A 15,060-nucleotide genomic window follows, 5' to 3' on the forward strand; every position below is an offset into this window, starting at 1 on the left:
CCAAAGGCCAAGCGCTGGGACCTATGAGGTCAATCAGAGCTGAAATGGAAACTGACTGTAAAAAGGTTTTTAGGTGCAACAAGAGGAGAATCTTGCAGTTGCACTATGAAATAGTTGTTAGCAAAGAACCATAAGTAATGCCTACCATGCACTGCATGAGCTGCACTGACGGCACTACACCCCCCCAACACCCCAACGGAGCTGAAGCATACACTTCATGTGTACAACTAATCAGCTGCTTAACCGGATTCCAACTGCAATTTATACGGATACGTCCAGTTCCCGTAAGGAGCAACTAATCCAGGTTAAAAACTCATTTGGCTTAAACATGGAAACTACAACTATTTTTCTCGTGTACAATGTGCTATCGATTGATCTCTGTTATTGATAAATGAATCACAAAATCCTCACCTGACATTTCTAACTGAGAAACCGCTACATCAAGGTGGTCTGAAATATCGTCTATTACATCCTGGTCTTGACTTAATGGTCCTGAAGTGCTTGCAATTGTTGTAACACTTACACTACCGTTATACCTAAGAGACTATTTACTTCATGGATCTTTCAAGTCATTGGACAAGAGTTCAACAAACATAAGGTATTGAAAAAAAATACATAAAATTTTATAACACACTTGACGTTTAACTGAAAAATCTGTCATTAAAATTAAATCAAATGGTTCCTGAACACTGCCTCGCTAATCCCCTTAGTCTTGCTTTGCCCTAGGTGGTGAATAACTCAACTTCTCTTACATGGGACCTTTGTCCACGTGTGACACTCACACTCGTGTAAATATAAAATAAATAAAATATTGTTACTTACTTCTGTCGACATCCAACTGCAAAGCCTCTGTTTCGGAGTCTAAAAGTTTGCCCAGGACTCCATCACGTGTAATGCTTTTCCCAGATGGATCTCGGCCCTTCGTGATCAACTCCAAGTAACCGTCTAAAATTAGAAAAATAAGAATAAATAAATTGCATATATAAACTAAATAAATTGCATATATAAACAAACTAAATTTATAGAATAATATGCTCCAATCACTTTTTAAACTCAACTCACCTTTGTACGTGTATGTAGTGTGTGTGCAAGATGCAAAAGGCTCGTCTTCGGATGGGAAGTGAAGGATATGAAACCAGTCTCCAGAAAGCTATGGAATGAAACAGATCAAGTTCGCGTATTGTAATAAAATACAAATATGATTCTTAAATAACCGCTAGAATCAACTGACTGTGGACTATACATATACTATGAACGTATCCAAATAAACAAGATCCCTTCCCAGAGTTACAATGTACTGTGCATACTGCTGCTTTTACAACATATTCAAGTTTGTTTATTTATGAAAGGTAATGGTAACTAGACGTATAACGATGGTTTTGCGTTCTCAGGATATGGAGGTGTGATCACAGACTTGAAACAAAGAAAAGGCTTTAATCGCTTATTGCTGATGATGACGAGATCCCACCGAAACGATGGAATATAAAATATGATTTTTACACAGGTGTGAAGGAAATTCTACACCCAAAGTTGGCTCAACCTATCAAAAAGATTTCCAGTAGTGTGTCCAATTTTCACATTTGTTCTGGATAAATATTAAAGCAAATATTTTGCTAACCCGGGAGAACAGACAACATCCAGACCGATGTCCTGTCGCCTCTTTGTCATTTGTCACCAAACAAGGGCACACCTGAATTCAGCCGCCTTTGCACAAAGGCCCCTATTGGCTTGTGGCCAGCTTGAAATGTAGCAATCAACCACCAATGTTTCGAAAACATGGGACGATTTACTGCTTCCGCAAAATGAATAAATAAATGACTTTATCACATGACTTTTCTGGCGAAGCACTAAAAATAACGGAAAGGCGATTTTTTTTATTTTTTTGCAAATTGTGGAAAATTACGCTAATAACGATGCAAATCAGCAGTGATTACTTTTTTCCACTCTCTCTCTTCTTTGCAATTTTTGGACTTTCACCAAAAACTGGCATCACTTCTTTCCCTTGCTTTCTAGGCCTTATAGTTCCTTTACACTTCATCTAGATTTTGACGGACTGATTGATTGTAGGTATCTGGCGCCAAAACTCACGGTCACTTACGCTGGATATCCAGGCTTTTCTCATCGTTATTTGTTCCTGTATCACTTAAAATGTCTTTGTGGCAATTGCTCCAATCGTTTCTCACTCAGTTACTTTCCTTCTCTCCATAATTCCCTTGTTTTCATGTTTTTTTTTCCTTGAAGTAAATTATGAGAGACTCCCACATTATTACCATCGTTTCCTGGAAAAACAAACTCGGAGGAGTTTTTCCCTCATAGCGTATGGAACTTGAAAAAGGAACGGAGAATAACTCAAGTAACGAAGCAGAATGTGTAATAAATTATAGGGCTTTATTTTACCACTCACAGGCTCTACTGAAACCTTGAATGTCCATGCGTACTGCACCTATACACAAAAAAATCACTCAGGCGAAGCCTAACTCGTTATGTAAGTGACCTGATCGCGTGCAGGAGTGAAAGGAAGACGATTATTTGGTGAAAAGTGTGTATAATTCGAGAAAGTGCTGGCTAATGAGAAAAAGCGTTAGAATGCAGAAACAGATGACGGAAGGACTGATAGAGGAAGAGCAGTGGACAACATATAAGTGGGCGTGTGACGACAGACACGGAAGTGGGTGTAAGGAACAAGTGTTTATTATAGCAACGCTGTGTGAAAACTTCCAAGAGCATAAAAAAGTTTTCTGTGGCGTGCATAAAATTAGCACTTCTTGTGGCGTGCATAAACTTAGCACATCTCATGACTGAATTAATAGAGATCTTTTGTAAACAGTCTAACAATAAACCTTGCAGGGAAGGCACAAAACGAAAACGCATTACTTATATAATTTGCAGGGCAAATACAAGTATTTTTTATCAAGAACTTAGTGTTTATCAATGCCGGCAATATCTCTACATGTAAAAAGGCACAGCGAAATTATACTTACGATCCATATTTTAAGATTTTAGTACAAGAGAAAGGAAAAGTTTCATTGGATGCTTTACAACATACAGGCTGAAAATATCTAAAGCAGCAAAATTACAGACAACAAAATGTTCCAATCTCGAACGAGGGATTCGAATTGTTCATTTTGTCCCTTTTAAAATACCTTCAACTAGAACATGCTGGAAAGCTTCCAAATATGCCAAGGTTACAGTCATTGCAAAGTCAGTCAATTACTGACAGCTCACTGAGAAATCCTTCTTCTAGCAACACACAAAATCAAGTCTACATGGTGTTACTGAGTAGGAATAACAAAGAATAATGAAATGGAGCTTAGGCACAACGCACACATTTACAGGAAATTGATAACACAGGTTTGCAATGAATTCCAGAACAAAAATTTTTTTCCGAATTACTTTCACATCACCACCTTCCATACCTCAAGTTTAATGTAAGAAAAGTTTTACTTGTCAGACTTGAATACTGATCAATAATCTAATGGTTCCTCTAGGAACTCTGGGAGATGTTTAAAACCAAACTTTGTGGCAAAGCGCCAGCTTATTCATCACTTTCAGGACTTGTTCACGCTTTATAATACCATGAATATAAGGAAACCGACCGGCAATATTGGATCTGAAGGAATCTCGACAAACAACCGGACCAACCAGACCATTCTTGTCTCCCAGAAAAACATGTTCCTAACTATCACTTACAGGGAATGACTGACTCAATATGCAGTGGTATTGGCTTAGAATGGGGAACCCGTGAGAGCTCTGGATGCCGGGTATTCAGTTAAATTCACAAAAAAAAAAAAAAAAATTCAAACATGATGACTAGATTGCAAATACGCGGAGATGCAACCCTGAAAGTACGAGCTGGATCATTGGTGTGTCTGAAACGAATGCTTTGGTTGATGAGATATTTCTTGATCTCTTGATCTTTGGTCTAACTGAACTTCCATTACAGTTCACTAGTTTTTCAATCGCAGATGTGAACAATTTGTCAAGGGAGTGCACCTAAATCCAATTTCAAGGCAATGACTGAAGTGAATAAATCCTTAATGGTCCGTGATGATAGTATCTATGAATGAAAAAGCAATCTACCCGAGACCTCTTGCCCTTAACACAACACAACAAAACTACATATGCAGCGTGGGTCTTTAATATTTGGCAGGTGAGGAAACTACGGTCTTCTGTACTAAATCTCTGTTCAAACTCGCTCCCAGTCACAAGAAAATATCTTTGATGGGCATGTTGTACAAACAACTGTTCCACCGACAGCAAAGGTGAAATTACCTTCAGAGGCATGGCACAATGCTTTCTGCAAAATGTGCTTTACAAAACTGAGGTAGACCGCAATATCTAGCAAAGAAAACCGACTTTAGACAAAATATCAGGGTCATAATACCGCGTACATCAGATGGATGTAAAGGTGGCCAGAAGCAAGGGAAGTGTTTCTGAGAAGAGGTAAAAGCAATGCTAAACCAGCTACTGCACTGAGTATATGCAGGGCCACGCAAGCCTTCTACTCGGGGGTTTTGGAAACGACTGCTGAGCATGAGATTACACAATTGTAAGGCTGCTTGTCAAACTGGTATTTGCAATTACAGTACTGGGAATGGTACTCGGCAGTGTTGTTCATGGTCCTGTCACATTTGTTCCTGCATCGCCCAACTCGATTCATGCATAAAAGTAATATATTTTAACAAAGATTACACGAAACACATTTCACATATGCTATACGAAAGGTTGAAATTAATTACACAGAGTCCGACATTTATAATCTGGAAAATATGGATATTATAGACACGTTGATACACTAGAACAATTGGCACCTGAACTCAAAATCGATTTAGTTTGAGACAGCAAGTAGTAACTCATGAAAAACTAGTAGCCAGTGTCCTGAAAACTACCAACTTTACTGCACTGTCGTCACAGCAGACTCTGCTTCTCATGCTAGAGTGGAAGTATATTGCAACGTTCTTCATCCATTTGAAACATTATATTCCTTTGATATCGACGCAAGGGAAGTCTGAAAAAGACCTTAGTAAAAACTCGATTCTAGAAAGTTTCATTGTGATCTGAGCAGTTTCAAGAGTTGTTAACATAAGTCCAATTCTGTGCCACTTAGGGATTTAACATAAGTCAAATTCTGTGCCACTTAGGGATGTTATGTTTTTAACTGATGTCAAGATGCAAGATTTTTTAAAACAAATATCAATTAAATTTTTAAACAAAATTAGGACGAGTAGCAAACACATGAAATGTTTTGAATGTTTAAGTTTGGGCTTCATGTCCGAATGTGAAATATTCGGAACCTAATCTCGAAAAACTATAAAAAATTTACTGTGATTACAAAGTGTCATCAGGCGAATTTTGATCTGAAACACTAATATTTTCAAGGCCATGAAAAGGTCATTAGTCCCCTGGTACCTATCCATTCCTGCAGCACTAAGAACAGAGGTAACAGAACTAGTTTTCCCCAAAACAACCCCTCCATGTTGTGACTCCAACAAGCTACCCACTATCGTCTCCACAAAATCAAACACTGAGGTCAAGCACCTCACCTTCTGGAGGTCGAGGTTAGCGACGGACGTGACGTTCGGACACACCCCGACTTCCAGCATCGTCGACGCCTCCACAGAAGTCAGGAATTCCATCGCAATGGTTGCAGCTGACGCCACGAGTAATGTCGTCCCTATCATCTGCAAGAGACGAGAGATAAATATAAATGTCTTAGTTATCCAGTAACGAAATCCACTGTTTCAAATGGTATTGAAAGGAATAAGAATGGCAGGTGCACACACTCATTCGCAAAAACAGGTTACTGTTCGTGTTCTTTATTGTACAAAAAGATCGAAATCACATAAGAAGGCCCAAACACTAATATGTCAAAGGTCAAGTCATTCTATGTCAGGTCACCGAACCGCAGTGTTACCATATACACATTGCAAGTTATAGCCTAATTAAATTCAAAAAAATTATATCACACCTGAAATCTCGCCTTCTTTTCATACATTTTCTAGCATGCTTTAAGACGCTGGTACCAACTTGACAGCTTGGTGGACCTAGCAACTGGTCCGCGAGATGCACCTCGGAGCTAGGGTGCCCACTTTCGTCACACCGAAATGACCAAATTAACAAATTTAGAGGCTGAATAAATTAAACTGGACAAGATCACTTTGATTCACACTTAAAAAAAACATTCGATATAAGTGTGCAGTTTGTGCCTACTATATACCTGGGGCCATTAACATGTCTACATGAATACGAAGCAGTTACACCTATTGCTCATTTGTTTACAGAAACACAGAACCTTTGGACAATTTTGACAAAATATTCGATTAATAAACTTATATCAGTCACTTTCCGCAGCATAACAAAAATACATGGAGGAGAACTTGAAGGCGAACTGACTAGATACACAAAAAAGAGTCTTAATTTGCAAGCTTTTAGGTGCTATAATCATACTTTCGATTTGCGTGATCTCAGTGTTCATCGTCATCATAATCATCTTTCTCTTCTGGACATTCACTTTCACTTTCCCACTCCATTATTCGTTAGAAACGGCGTTCAATTTTGTTCTAATTATGTGCAGTCATTTTTATATCACCTCTCTCTCTCTCTCTCTCTCTCTCTCTCTCTCTCTCTCTCTCTCTCTCTCTCTCTCTCTCTCTCTCTCTCTCTTTCTCTCACCTGAAGTTTCCGAAACTTGGATTTCTTTGCTAAGGCGAATCGATTTACGAGTTCTCCAAATTACAGCGAGTTAACAAGACAAAAGCTGTTTAAATATCAAAGGAATATTTTGACACAAACTGTGCACGTGATTACTGTAAATAAAAACTAGACAGGACCTCTTACGAACGTGTAACGTATCAGAAGCTCTCGAGACTTACTTTTTCTTGTTACGGTTAACGTTCTTTTGTTAGTAGTTTTCGTGACGTAAGATCCGCCAGCAACCACCTCCCAGGTTTGCAAAGTCCAGTGTTTTAAAGAAAATAGACGTGATTGTAAGGCAGCCGCTCGTCTCGCATAGAAACGAGGGCACTGAAATAGTGTTGTATAGCCTTTTGTAGAATCTGTTGCCCAAATGAAGTTCAGCTTGACGCAATTTGACGTTTCGTAACTTCTGGACGGACAATTGGACTGTTCGAATCGCTGATGAAACATTTTCTTTTTATTTTTGGTTGCCGATATTTTCTTTTTTGACACATTTCTCTACTTTCTAAGACGTGATCAAAAGACTGACTCATTTAAAATAAAAAAAAGGTAAATTTTATCGTTTGCACAATTACGATTACAATTGAGAAACTGGTGATAATTATTTTCTACAGAATTATCTGTACATGAATCCGGATAAAAAAAAAATGTTCTTTTAAAAGAACAACAGGAACACTGAACAAAATTCTACGTTAATAATTTCATCAATTTAACCGAAAGGAAATAATAATAATAATATAAAAAAACTTGAGAGTGAAGGAGCGCTCAGTCTTGCTTTCGCAGCAGTCTGCTCTTAAATCGCTTTCAAGTCCAATGCTGGGGTGGTGTGCCTGATTTACACCAAACAATCTGCTTTGATGATAAAATTTAAAAAAAAAGGCCTACAGGAATTATGAAATAAGTCCGTATTTAGCTTAGCGTAAATCTTTTGCTATTTTCAATATATGCATGTTACCAGAATGATCACAGGCACAAAATACATAAATGTTGGTATGAAAAGCATTTTATACAACATCTAAGGTGACGATAAATCCGAAAACACAAGTATCACTTCTATATCTGACAAAACATTATTCATTTACTAATGATGGGAACCCTATTTCCGCCAACGAATCCGAACGATTTCTGCTTTCGGAAATATGCGAATATGAAGCTAATCACCTGTGTCTGATGGCTAACTATCCGGTAAGTTTGATGTGCTTGTCACGCGACGAAAGCTCGTGCGCGTTCCCATACTCAACGCCTAAAAATAATAAATGGCCACTGCTTAACCTCAGTCACAGAATTCCTGACGTGTATCTCAGTGCAAATTATAATGTAATGACGTGTGAACACCTGAGTAAAGTTTTCAATTCCGTGTGTGCGACCAAAGGACATTCAAGGATTCAAGTCATCCATGAAATGAAGGCTCGATGCACTTTCATTTCTCTTATTTTACGGCAGTGAATAAAACAAGTAAAAAATACGTCGAAGTTTCTTCGGCGCAATCGAGGTTTATGTACAGCGTGTAATGCTGACAAACTCTCAGCCACGCCCCATGAAACTCTCGGCCGCGGCCCATGAAACTCTCAGCCGTGACCCATAAAACTCTCAGCCACGGCTCGGTGGTGGCCTGTGTTGTTGGCACCTATAGCGGCGCCAGACGCACGATCATGGCTAACTTTACCCTTAAATAAAATAAAAACTACTGAGGCTAGAGGGCTGCAATTTGGTATGTTTAATAATTGGAGGTTGAATGATCAACATACCAATTTGCAGCCCTCTAGCCTCAGTAGTTTTTAAGATCTGAGGGCGGACAGAAAAAGTGCAAATGGACAGACAAATAGTCCATCTCAACAGTTCTTTTACAGAAACCGAAAAAAATACAGATTTTTTACAAATGTAACATATCAGTAGTTCTCGAGAACTACTGACACAGAAGCAAGGATACACCCTCTTAATTTTCCTCAAATCTATTTCGGTAAGAATACAACTAGATGCAGGGCCTCAGGGGATAATTTTGTCATTTCCTCAGAGAGAAATGTAGTTACGCCATACACACGCTCTTTTATCAGTGGACAAACTGCACAATTTGAATCGTTTTGTGATTTACTGGTGACTGACACTGAACAATTTAATGAAAATATGAGTATCTATAATGCTTTAACCAGGCTTGAATTTTGTAGTTTCAATAAAGTTTGCTCACCGAAATGAAATCATGGAAAAGGGAGTTTACGAAAAACGGAAAACACATTAGTTTGTTGCGTGAATTTTAATTTAAAAGTATATGCAAGTCTGCATATGTGGCCATAAACGAAGAATGGAAATTAAGGTGTTTTTCAGTACAGACGTCAAATGCCCAGACAACTGTTATCATAATCAAGACCCTCAAAATTAATTGGGCTGGCTTTCTCCTTCATCCCATTCTCACCTAAAAAATCTTGGACTTTTCCTAGATAGTGACCCCCAGGGGTTTTAACTCGGTATGTATCACCTTTGCGGCATGTTTAGTACACGCCCTTTGGGGATTACCGAAAAAACATGAACAAAAGACTGTACATATCATAAAGATAATGATCCCCAATAAATATTAGTCCTAGATAACGACCCCCGAAAACCCTTGGGGGTCACTATTTAGGAAAGCTCCAAAAACTCTGGCTACTGTAGTTGTGATAATGAAACCAGTGTACTTCATTTCTTTAAAAAATTATTCTGTAATTACGCTAGCACTACTCTGAGAGCAGGTTACACCTGTTGCATTCGAAATGTTAAAATTCACCGTTTTACCAGTGAAAGGTGTCATCCACTCTCCCCAGTGAAAGTCATTTAGTCAACTCTTTAGCGAAGCTCATTCCTCGTAAAATTGTGGTATCTGAGTGAAACGTTACGCGTCAAGAATGTGCTCGGTTCAAGAAACTAATTAACATCATGAAGTAAAAATAATATCTCGAAATGACTATATTATACTTAAATCAAAAGTTACTACCCAGAGATATTTATCGGCGATAAATAGCAAAGATGAGCTTTTAGACTAAATCGTATATTAAAGCCAATAACAGAATTAAATATTAAACATACCGTTTATAAAATTTTTTAACAAATATACAGGCCGATTTTTCTGACAGACTTAAAAGACCCAGTAAAAGAAATTCTTTAAGTCGCCTACTATATTTTAGCAATGTCTGTTGCGGTTGCTGAGAGAGAGAGAGAGAGAGAGAGAGAGAGAGAGAGAGAGAGAGAGAGAGAGAGAGAGAGAGAGAGAGAGCTTTCAAGGCTCCTAATATTATCAGTTGTTTGAAAAAGCCCCTTCTAATAAGCAATCCTCCGCAATTTTCTTTTTCCTTCTTTAATCACCTAAGGACGTCCTTTACTTCGAAGAACACACACATACATACATACATACATGCATACATACATACATACATACATACATACATACATACATACATACATGCGCGCTCATAAAATAAGCGTATTGTACTCTACTTCAGTTCACGACCTCACAGTAGCGTAATTGAAAACTGACACCATGCATCGTGTTATACGCCATTAAACAGTAAGACTTTTGAGAAATGGAAACTGTAAACGCGTCCTCGATGGTTCGATGGTCCTATGACTATAAAACCTCAGAATGGAACGGTTTCTAAAGGCGAGCTACAATGGCGCCAGTTACTCGTGAAAATCTCTGAAGAAACTTGAGCTGTGAACTTTTACAAAGCTACAGACATTATTTCAGTCCCAGCGAGGCAATACGGAGCCAGGTGCGCGCACATGGTGTATAAAAATTGGCCCTTCTGGGTAAAATGTTTTCACTTTTAAATTACGTGACAACGAAAAATGAGTAAGAACTCCGAGTCCTCATTAGACAAAAAACATAAACGCACGTGTTTAAGGCCAAATAATCTATGAGAGAGAGAGTCACGTACAATTATAAAATATATTGCATGACAAATCATCTGTATCTGGATTCAAGTGATTCCCGGATGGAGAAAGTAAAATAACAAAAGAAAGTCATAAAACCTCAGTTCTATATTATCAAAACATCGTCGGAAAAATGGGGAAAAAAATATTTGCGCTTTATGGTTAACGTAACTGAAGAGAGAATCACAGCTGCCTTTTATGAAAGCGGAGCGATTCCAGCCGTCAAATTTAACTGCCACATAATGGAATATATATATATATATATATATATATATATATATATATATATATATATATATATATATATATATATATATATATATATATATATATATATATATATATATATATATATATATACATATATATACATATACATAATTTTTGTCGTTTTGCGAATGAAGTTTTAGGAAGTAAATTATGAATCTGACGTCGGAATAAAGTGAGAATATAGAAAATTACGTAAGTTCCATTTGTAGACGAGATAAAGATAAAGTAAGTAGTTGGAGATGGCAAGGGACCGGGGATTTTGCAAAAGAACCATCAAACAACAGTGCACCGTGTGTTGGCAGACCCAGACTTACTTGGATGAGAACCGAGAATGAAGGGAAATGAGTGGGGATTTGTCGAAGAAAAGACACAGGAAAGGCATGAGACGGAATTTCACAGAGGCCCTTTGTGGCATCCAGGATTGATATATAACGTATACATATATGTAATATACTTTCAAGTTTATATAATAACTATATATATATATATATATATAGACCGATATTTATATATATATATATGTCTATATATAAAAAATTAAAATTTAAATTTATATATATAAACTGGTACCTATATATATAGATATATATTTATATATAAATATATGTTAATTTATATATATATTTTTCCTATTTATCCCGTTTATTCTTGTTTAATATATATATATTTATTATATAATATATATAACATCAACAATCATATATATATATATATATAAAATATATATATATATATATAATATATATATAATATATATAACATATATATATATATATATATATAATATATATAACATATATATTTATATATATATATATATATAAATTATGAATCTGATATAATAAATATATAATATATGTATATATATAATTATTTATATAGCTAGATAGATTAGATATTCTGTATATATAGAATGTAATATTGTGACTTTTCACTTAGGTGTACAATAAAATCTTCATAATTCTGGCTTGTTCTAATTTAATATAAATTACAGAACTGACTGTTCCTCAAGTAGTATAATAACAAAATGAAAAATATTTTCTCTAGAAATCTCCTAAAATCAGCATTAATGCATCTAACCAATGAAAATATTAAGTGTGTTGGCAACTACATAGACTCTTGGACTGAGATTTTGCACAAGACGATCGTAGATTTAATCGAAGAAAAGAAACTGTTGAGATGGAATTTAAATGGTCTTAGCCCATCCTTGATATAAGTCCACTATATTAATTAAAAACAAGACAGATGTTACTCATCTTTGACAAAATTTTTTCCTGTTGACTGTAGTTTGCTTGAGAATGCCTGAGAATAAATGGTAAGGAATGGATAATAAAATTTAGGCCTAAGGCCAAGCGCTATAGGACCGATGAAGTCATTCTGCGCTGAAACGGAAATTGAAAGCAAAAAGTTTTCAAAGGTGTAACAGAGGAGCACCGCGCAGTTGCTCTACGAAACAATTGTTAGGAGGTGGTGGGAAGTAAAATGGGAGAAAGAGAATATGAATGGAGGCACAGTAAATGGAATGGGGGTTGGAGCTAGGGGCCGAAGGGACGCTGCAAAGAACCTTAAGTAATGCCTACAGTGCACCGCATGAGATGCAATGACGGCATTAACCCCTTACGGGGGCCTGAGAGTAAAGTAGAAAGTTCTTGCCCTTCTTTTTTACTTTCCTCGTGACCATGTACTCTGGCTATAAAATAAATAATTTTAAAAAATCTGAAAAAATACAGATTTAACAACAATATGTACAGAAGCACAGCAAGAAGAAATTTACGACCTCATAAAGTAAACTTAAAAATTCGGAAGTAATTTAGTCTACGAGGGGAAGCCAGTAAACTAGGCGTGAGGAGAGAGACCTTCAGGGTTTATAGAAGAGCATCCACGAAGCTTAACTGGATTCACACTTCTAAAGGAATCGCTGTGTACTATTCGTTTGAAGAACAATGTTACACAGATAGCCAAGATCCTCACTAAACATTAGAAACCTTTAACACCGGCTAATTACCCATTCTTGTCCATGTCGTAGCTCTGGCTTGCCTGACTTCACAGTATGGTGGGCCGGGGTTCAAACCCAGCTCGTGGCCTGAGAGAGTTCACTGGCAAACGCAGGCTTGCCATCCCTGTAGACTAGGGATGTGGGATTTTGGGAAGCTCAAGGGTCTACCTGCTGAATTATCTGCAGCAACTGCTTTGTTCCCCACGGTATAGTAGCTTTGGTGGAGAGGGGGGAAAAAAGTATATCTTAGTTTAACCAGACCACTGAGCTGATTAACAGCTCTCCTAGGGCTGGCCCGAAGGATTAGATTTATTTTACGTGGCTCAGAACCAACTGGTTACCTTGCAAAGGACCTACAGCTTATTGTGGAATCCGAACCACATTATGACGAGAAATTAATTTCTATCACCAGAAATAAATTCCTCTAATTCTTCACTGGCCGGTCGGAGGGTCGAACACTGGGCCAACAGCGTGCTAGCCGAGAGCTTTACCCATCTCTCTAATGAAGAACTGTGGAGAGGGGGTATTGGTGCTGATCCTGTAGGGATATATTTGGTCACTAAGATATTGGGACATTATGCACCTGTTCAATGACCTGCCCATTGCCTCTATTGCTGATGAGCGACCTTTTTAACGTGATGATTCTGCAACCATGATTTTCACTCAGCTATTACACAGTATAGGGTCATATATTCTGAGTAAACAAATATCACTGCTTGACATTCAAGAGTTGTTTCTGAAAACATGCAAAAAAAAAAAAAAATCAGAGAAAGAGAGCAAGATGAAAGTAAGAAGCAATCGGGTTATCAAGAATGACCTTTAAATGGAATATGATGTAAAGTTCAAGTTTTAGGACAAAAACGATGAAACCGAACAATTTTTGAGTTCTTTTAGTTCCAGATCCCAATTTTTTTTTATTGACAATTATGATTCAGTAGCGTAACCTTTGAGTAGGCAGCTAGGACGGAAAGGTCAGCGTGAACCTAAGGTTAAAAGATATACTGTACACTGAGGAGTCTTCAGTAAAAGGTGAGCTTACTGTGATGTTTTTCACTATATTTAGTTGTTGAGTGCAAACACGCATGCACATACAAAATATATATATATATATATATATATATATATATAATATATATATATATATATATATATATATACATATATATGAATTATATATTATATATATATTATTTATATATATAATATTTATATATATATATATGCATATTTGAATTTTTAATCACATCACCGTGACATTTTTTATTCACAAACGTTAAGCTACAAATGTTGTATAATATCCAACTCGCTCTACCTCGGAAACAATACCGAAAGAGAATTATAACTGATAAGTCGATCTACCCACAGCAACAACCTCCGACTTCAGTGAGTACTCCACCATTCGGCTCTGAAGAGAGGTTTAAGTTGATACCGACTCTATCGTACATATGCCCGTCGAATGCAGTTATTTGCACTTTAGCTAATTACATAAATGCATGTCTCATGCGCGTGTGTATTCAAACAACTGTTATATCACACCATAACTCATTTAACAAACCTCTGAGTTTGTCTGTTTCAAGTAAACAAACTTACCACGACCAACTTTTCTCAGCCAGAGAGAGAGAGAGAGAGAGAGAGAGAGAGAGAGAGAGAGAGAGAGAGAGAGAGAGAGAGAGAGAGAGAGAGAGAGAGGTTCAGCGAAGGTCAAATTGCATGCAAAGCGATTGTAATTTGCCGGATAAAAGGTACATTACGGCCGACCTCCCTCTAAGGCAAAGTCCAGCAATTGCCTTACTGTTACTTTCAAAAGGGTGTTCTCTGTACCTAGGTACACAGAGCAACACGTTCCTTGCCTGCAGTAGACTACCAAAGATGACTTAATCGAGGCATTGATCAATGGCAGCTTTCAATCATACCTTAAGGGTCAAAGTTAAAGTGGTGCTGGATAAGAATGGAATAACAGCGATATTTAGGTGTTTTCAGTCAATTGCACTACCCTCTTGGGCGTGTAATTCTGAATTACCTGTCCACTAAAGTTTCACTTTCTTAAAAAGGGCCCTTGCATTCAAATGTGCACGTCAGTGCCCATGAGACACTCTAAAATACTCACATAAACATACTCACCAGTGAAGGTCTAGATCACAATGACAAAAAAAAAAAAAAAAAAAAAAAAGTGTCGGGTGAATACAACGCGTGACAAT

General features: G+C 37.1%; 1 protein-coding gene across 3 annotated transcripts in view; it reads right to left on the reverse strand.

The window, feature by feature from the left end:
• The window catches only part of LOC136838555 (apolipoprotein D-like), a 35,074-nt gene that overhangs the window by 14,025 nt on the left and 5,989 nt on the right, over positions 1–15,060 (reverse strand). For all 3 annotated transcript variants that reach the window (XM_067103679.1, XM_067103680.1, XM_067103681.1), the window contains exons 2-4: positions 5,544–5,681; positions 1,063–1,150; positions 823–945 (exon numbers count right to left, since the gene is read on the reverse strand). In XM_067103679.1, coding sequence (XP_066959780.1) covers positions 823–945; positions 1,063–1,150; positions 5,544–5,681 — 349 coding nt within the window. The remainder of the gene's footprint in view (positions 1–822; positions 946–1,062; positions 1,151–5,543; positions 5,682–15,060) is intronic.

Source organism: Macrobrachium rosenbergii, chromosome 5 (assembly GCF_040412425.1).
Source record: "Macrobrachium rosenbergii isolate ZJJX-2024 chromosome 5, ASM4041242v1, whole genome shotgun sequence".
In the NCBI taxonomy this organism is placed as follows: Eukaryota; Metazoa; Arthropoda; class Malacostraca; order Decapoda; family Palaemonidae; genus Macrobrachium; species Macrobrachium rosenbergii.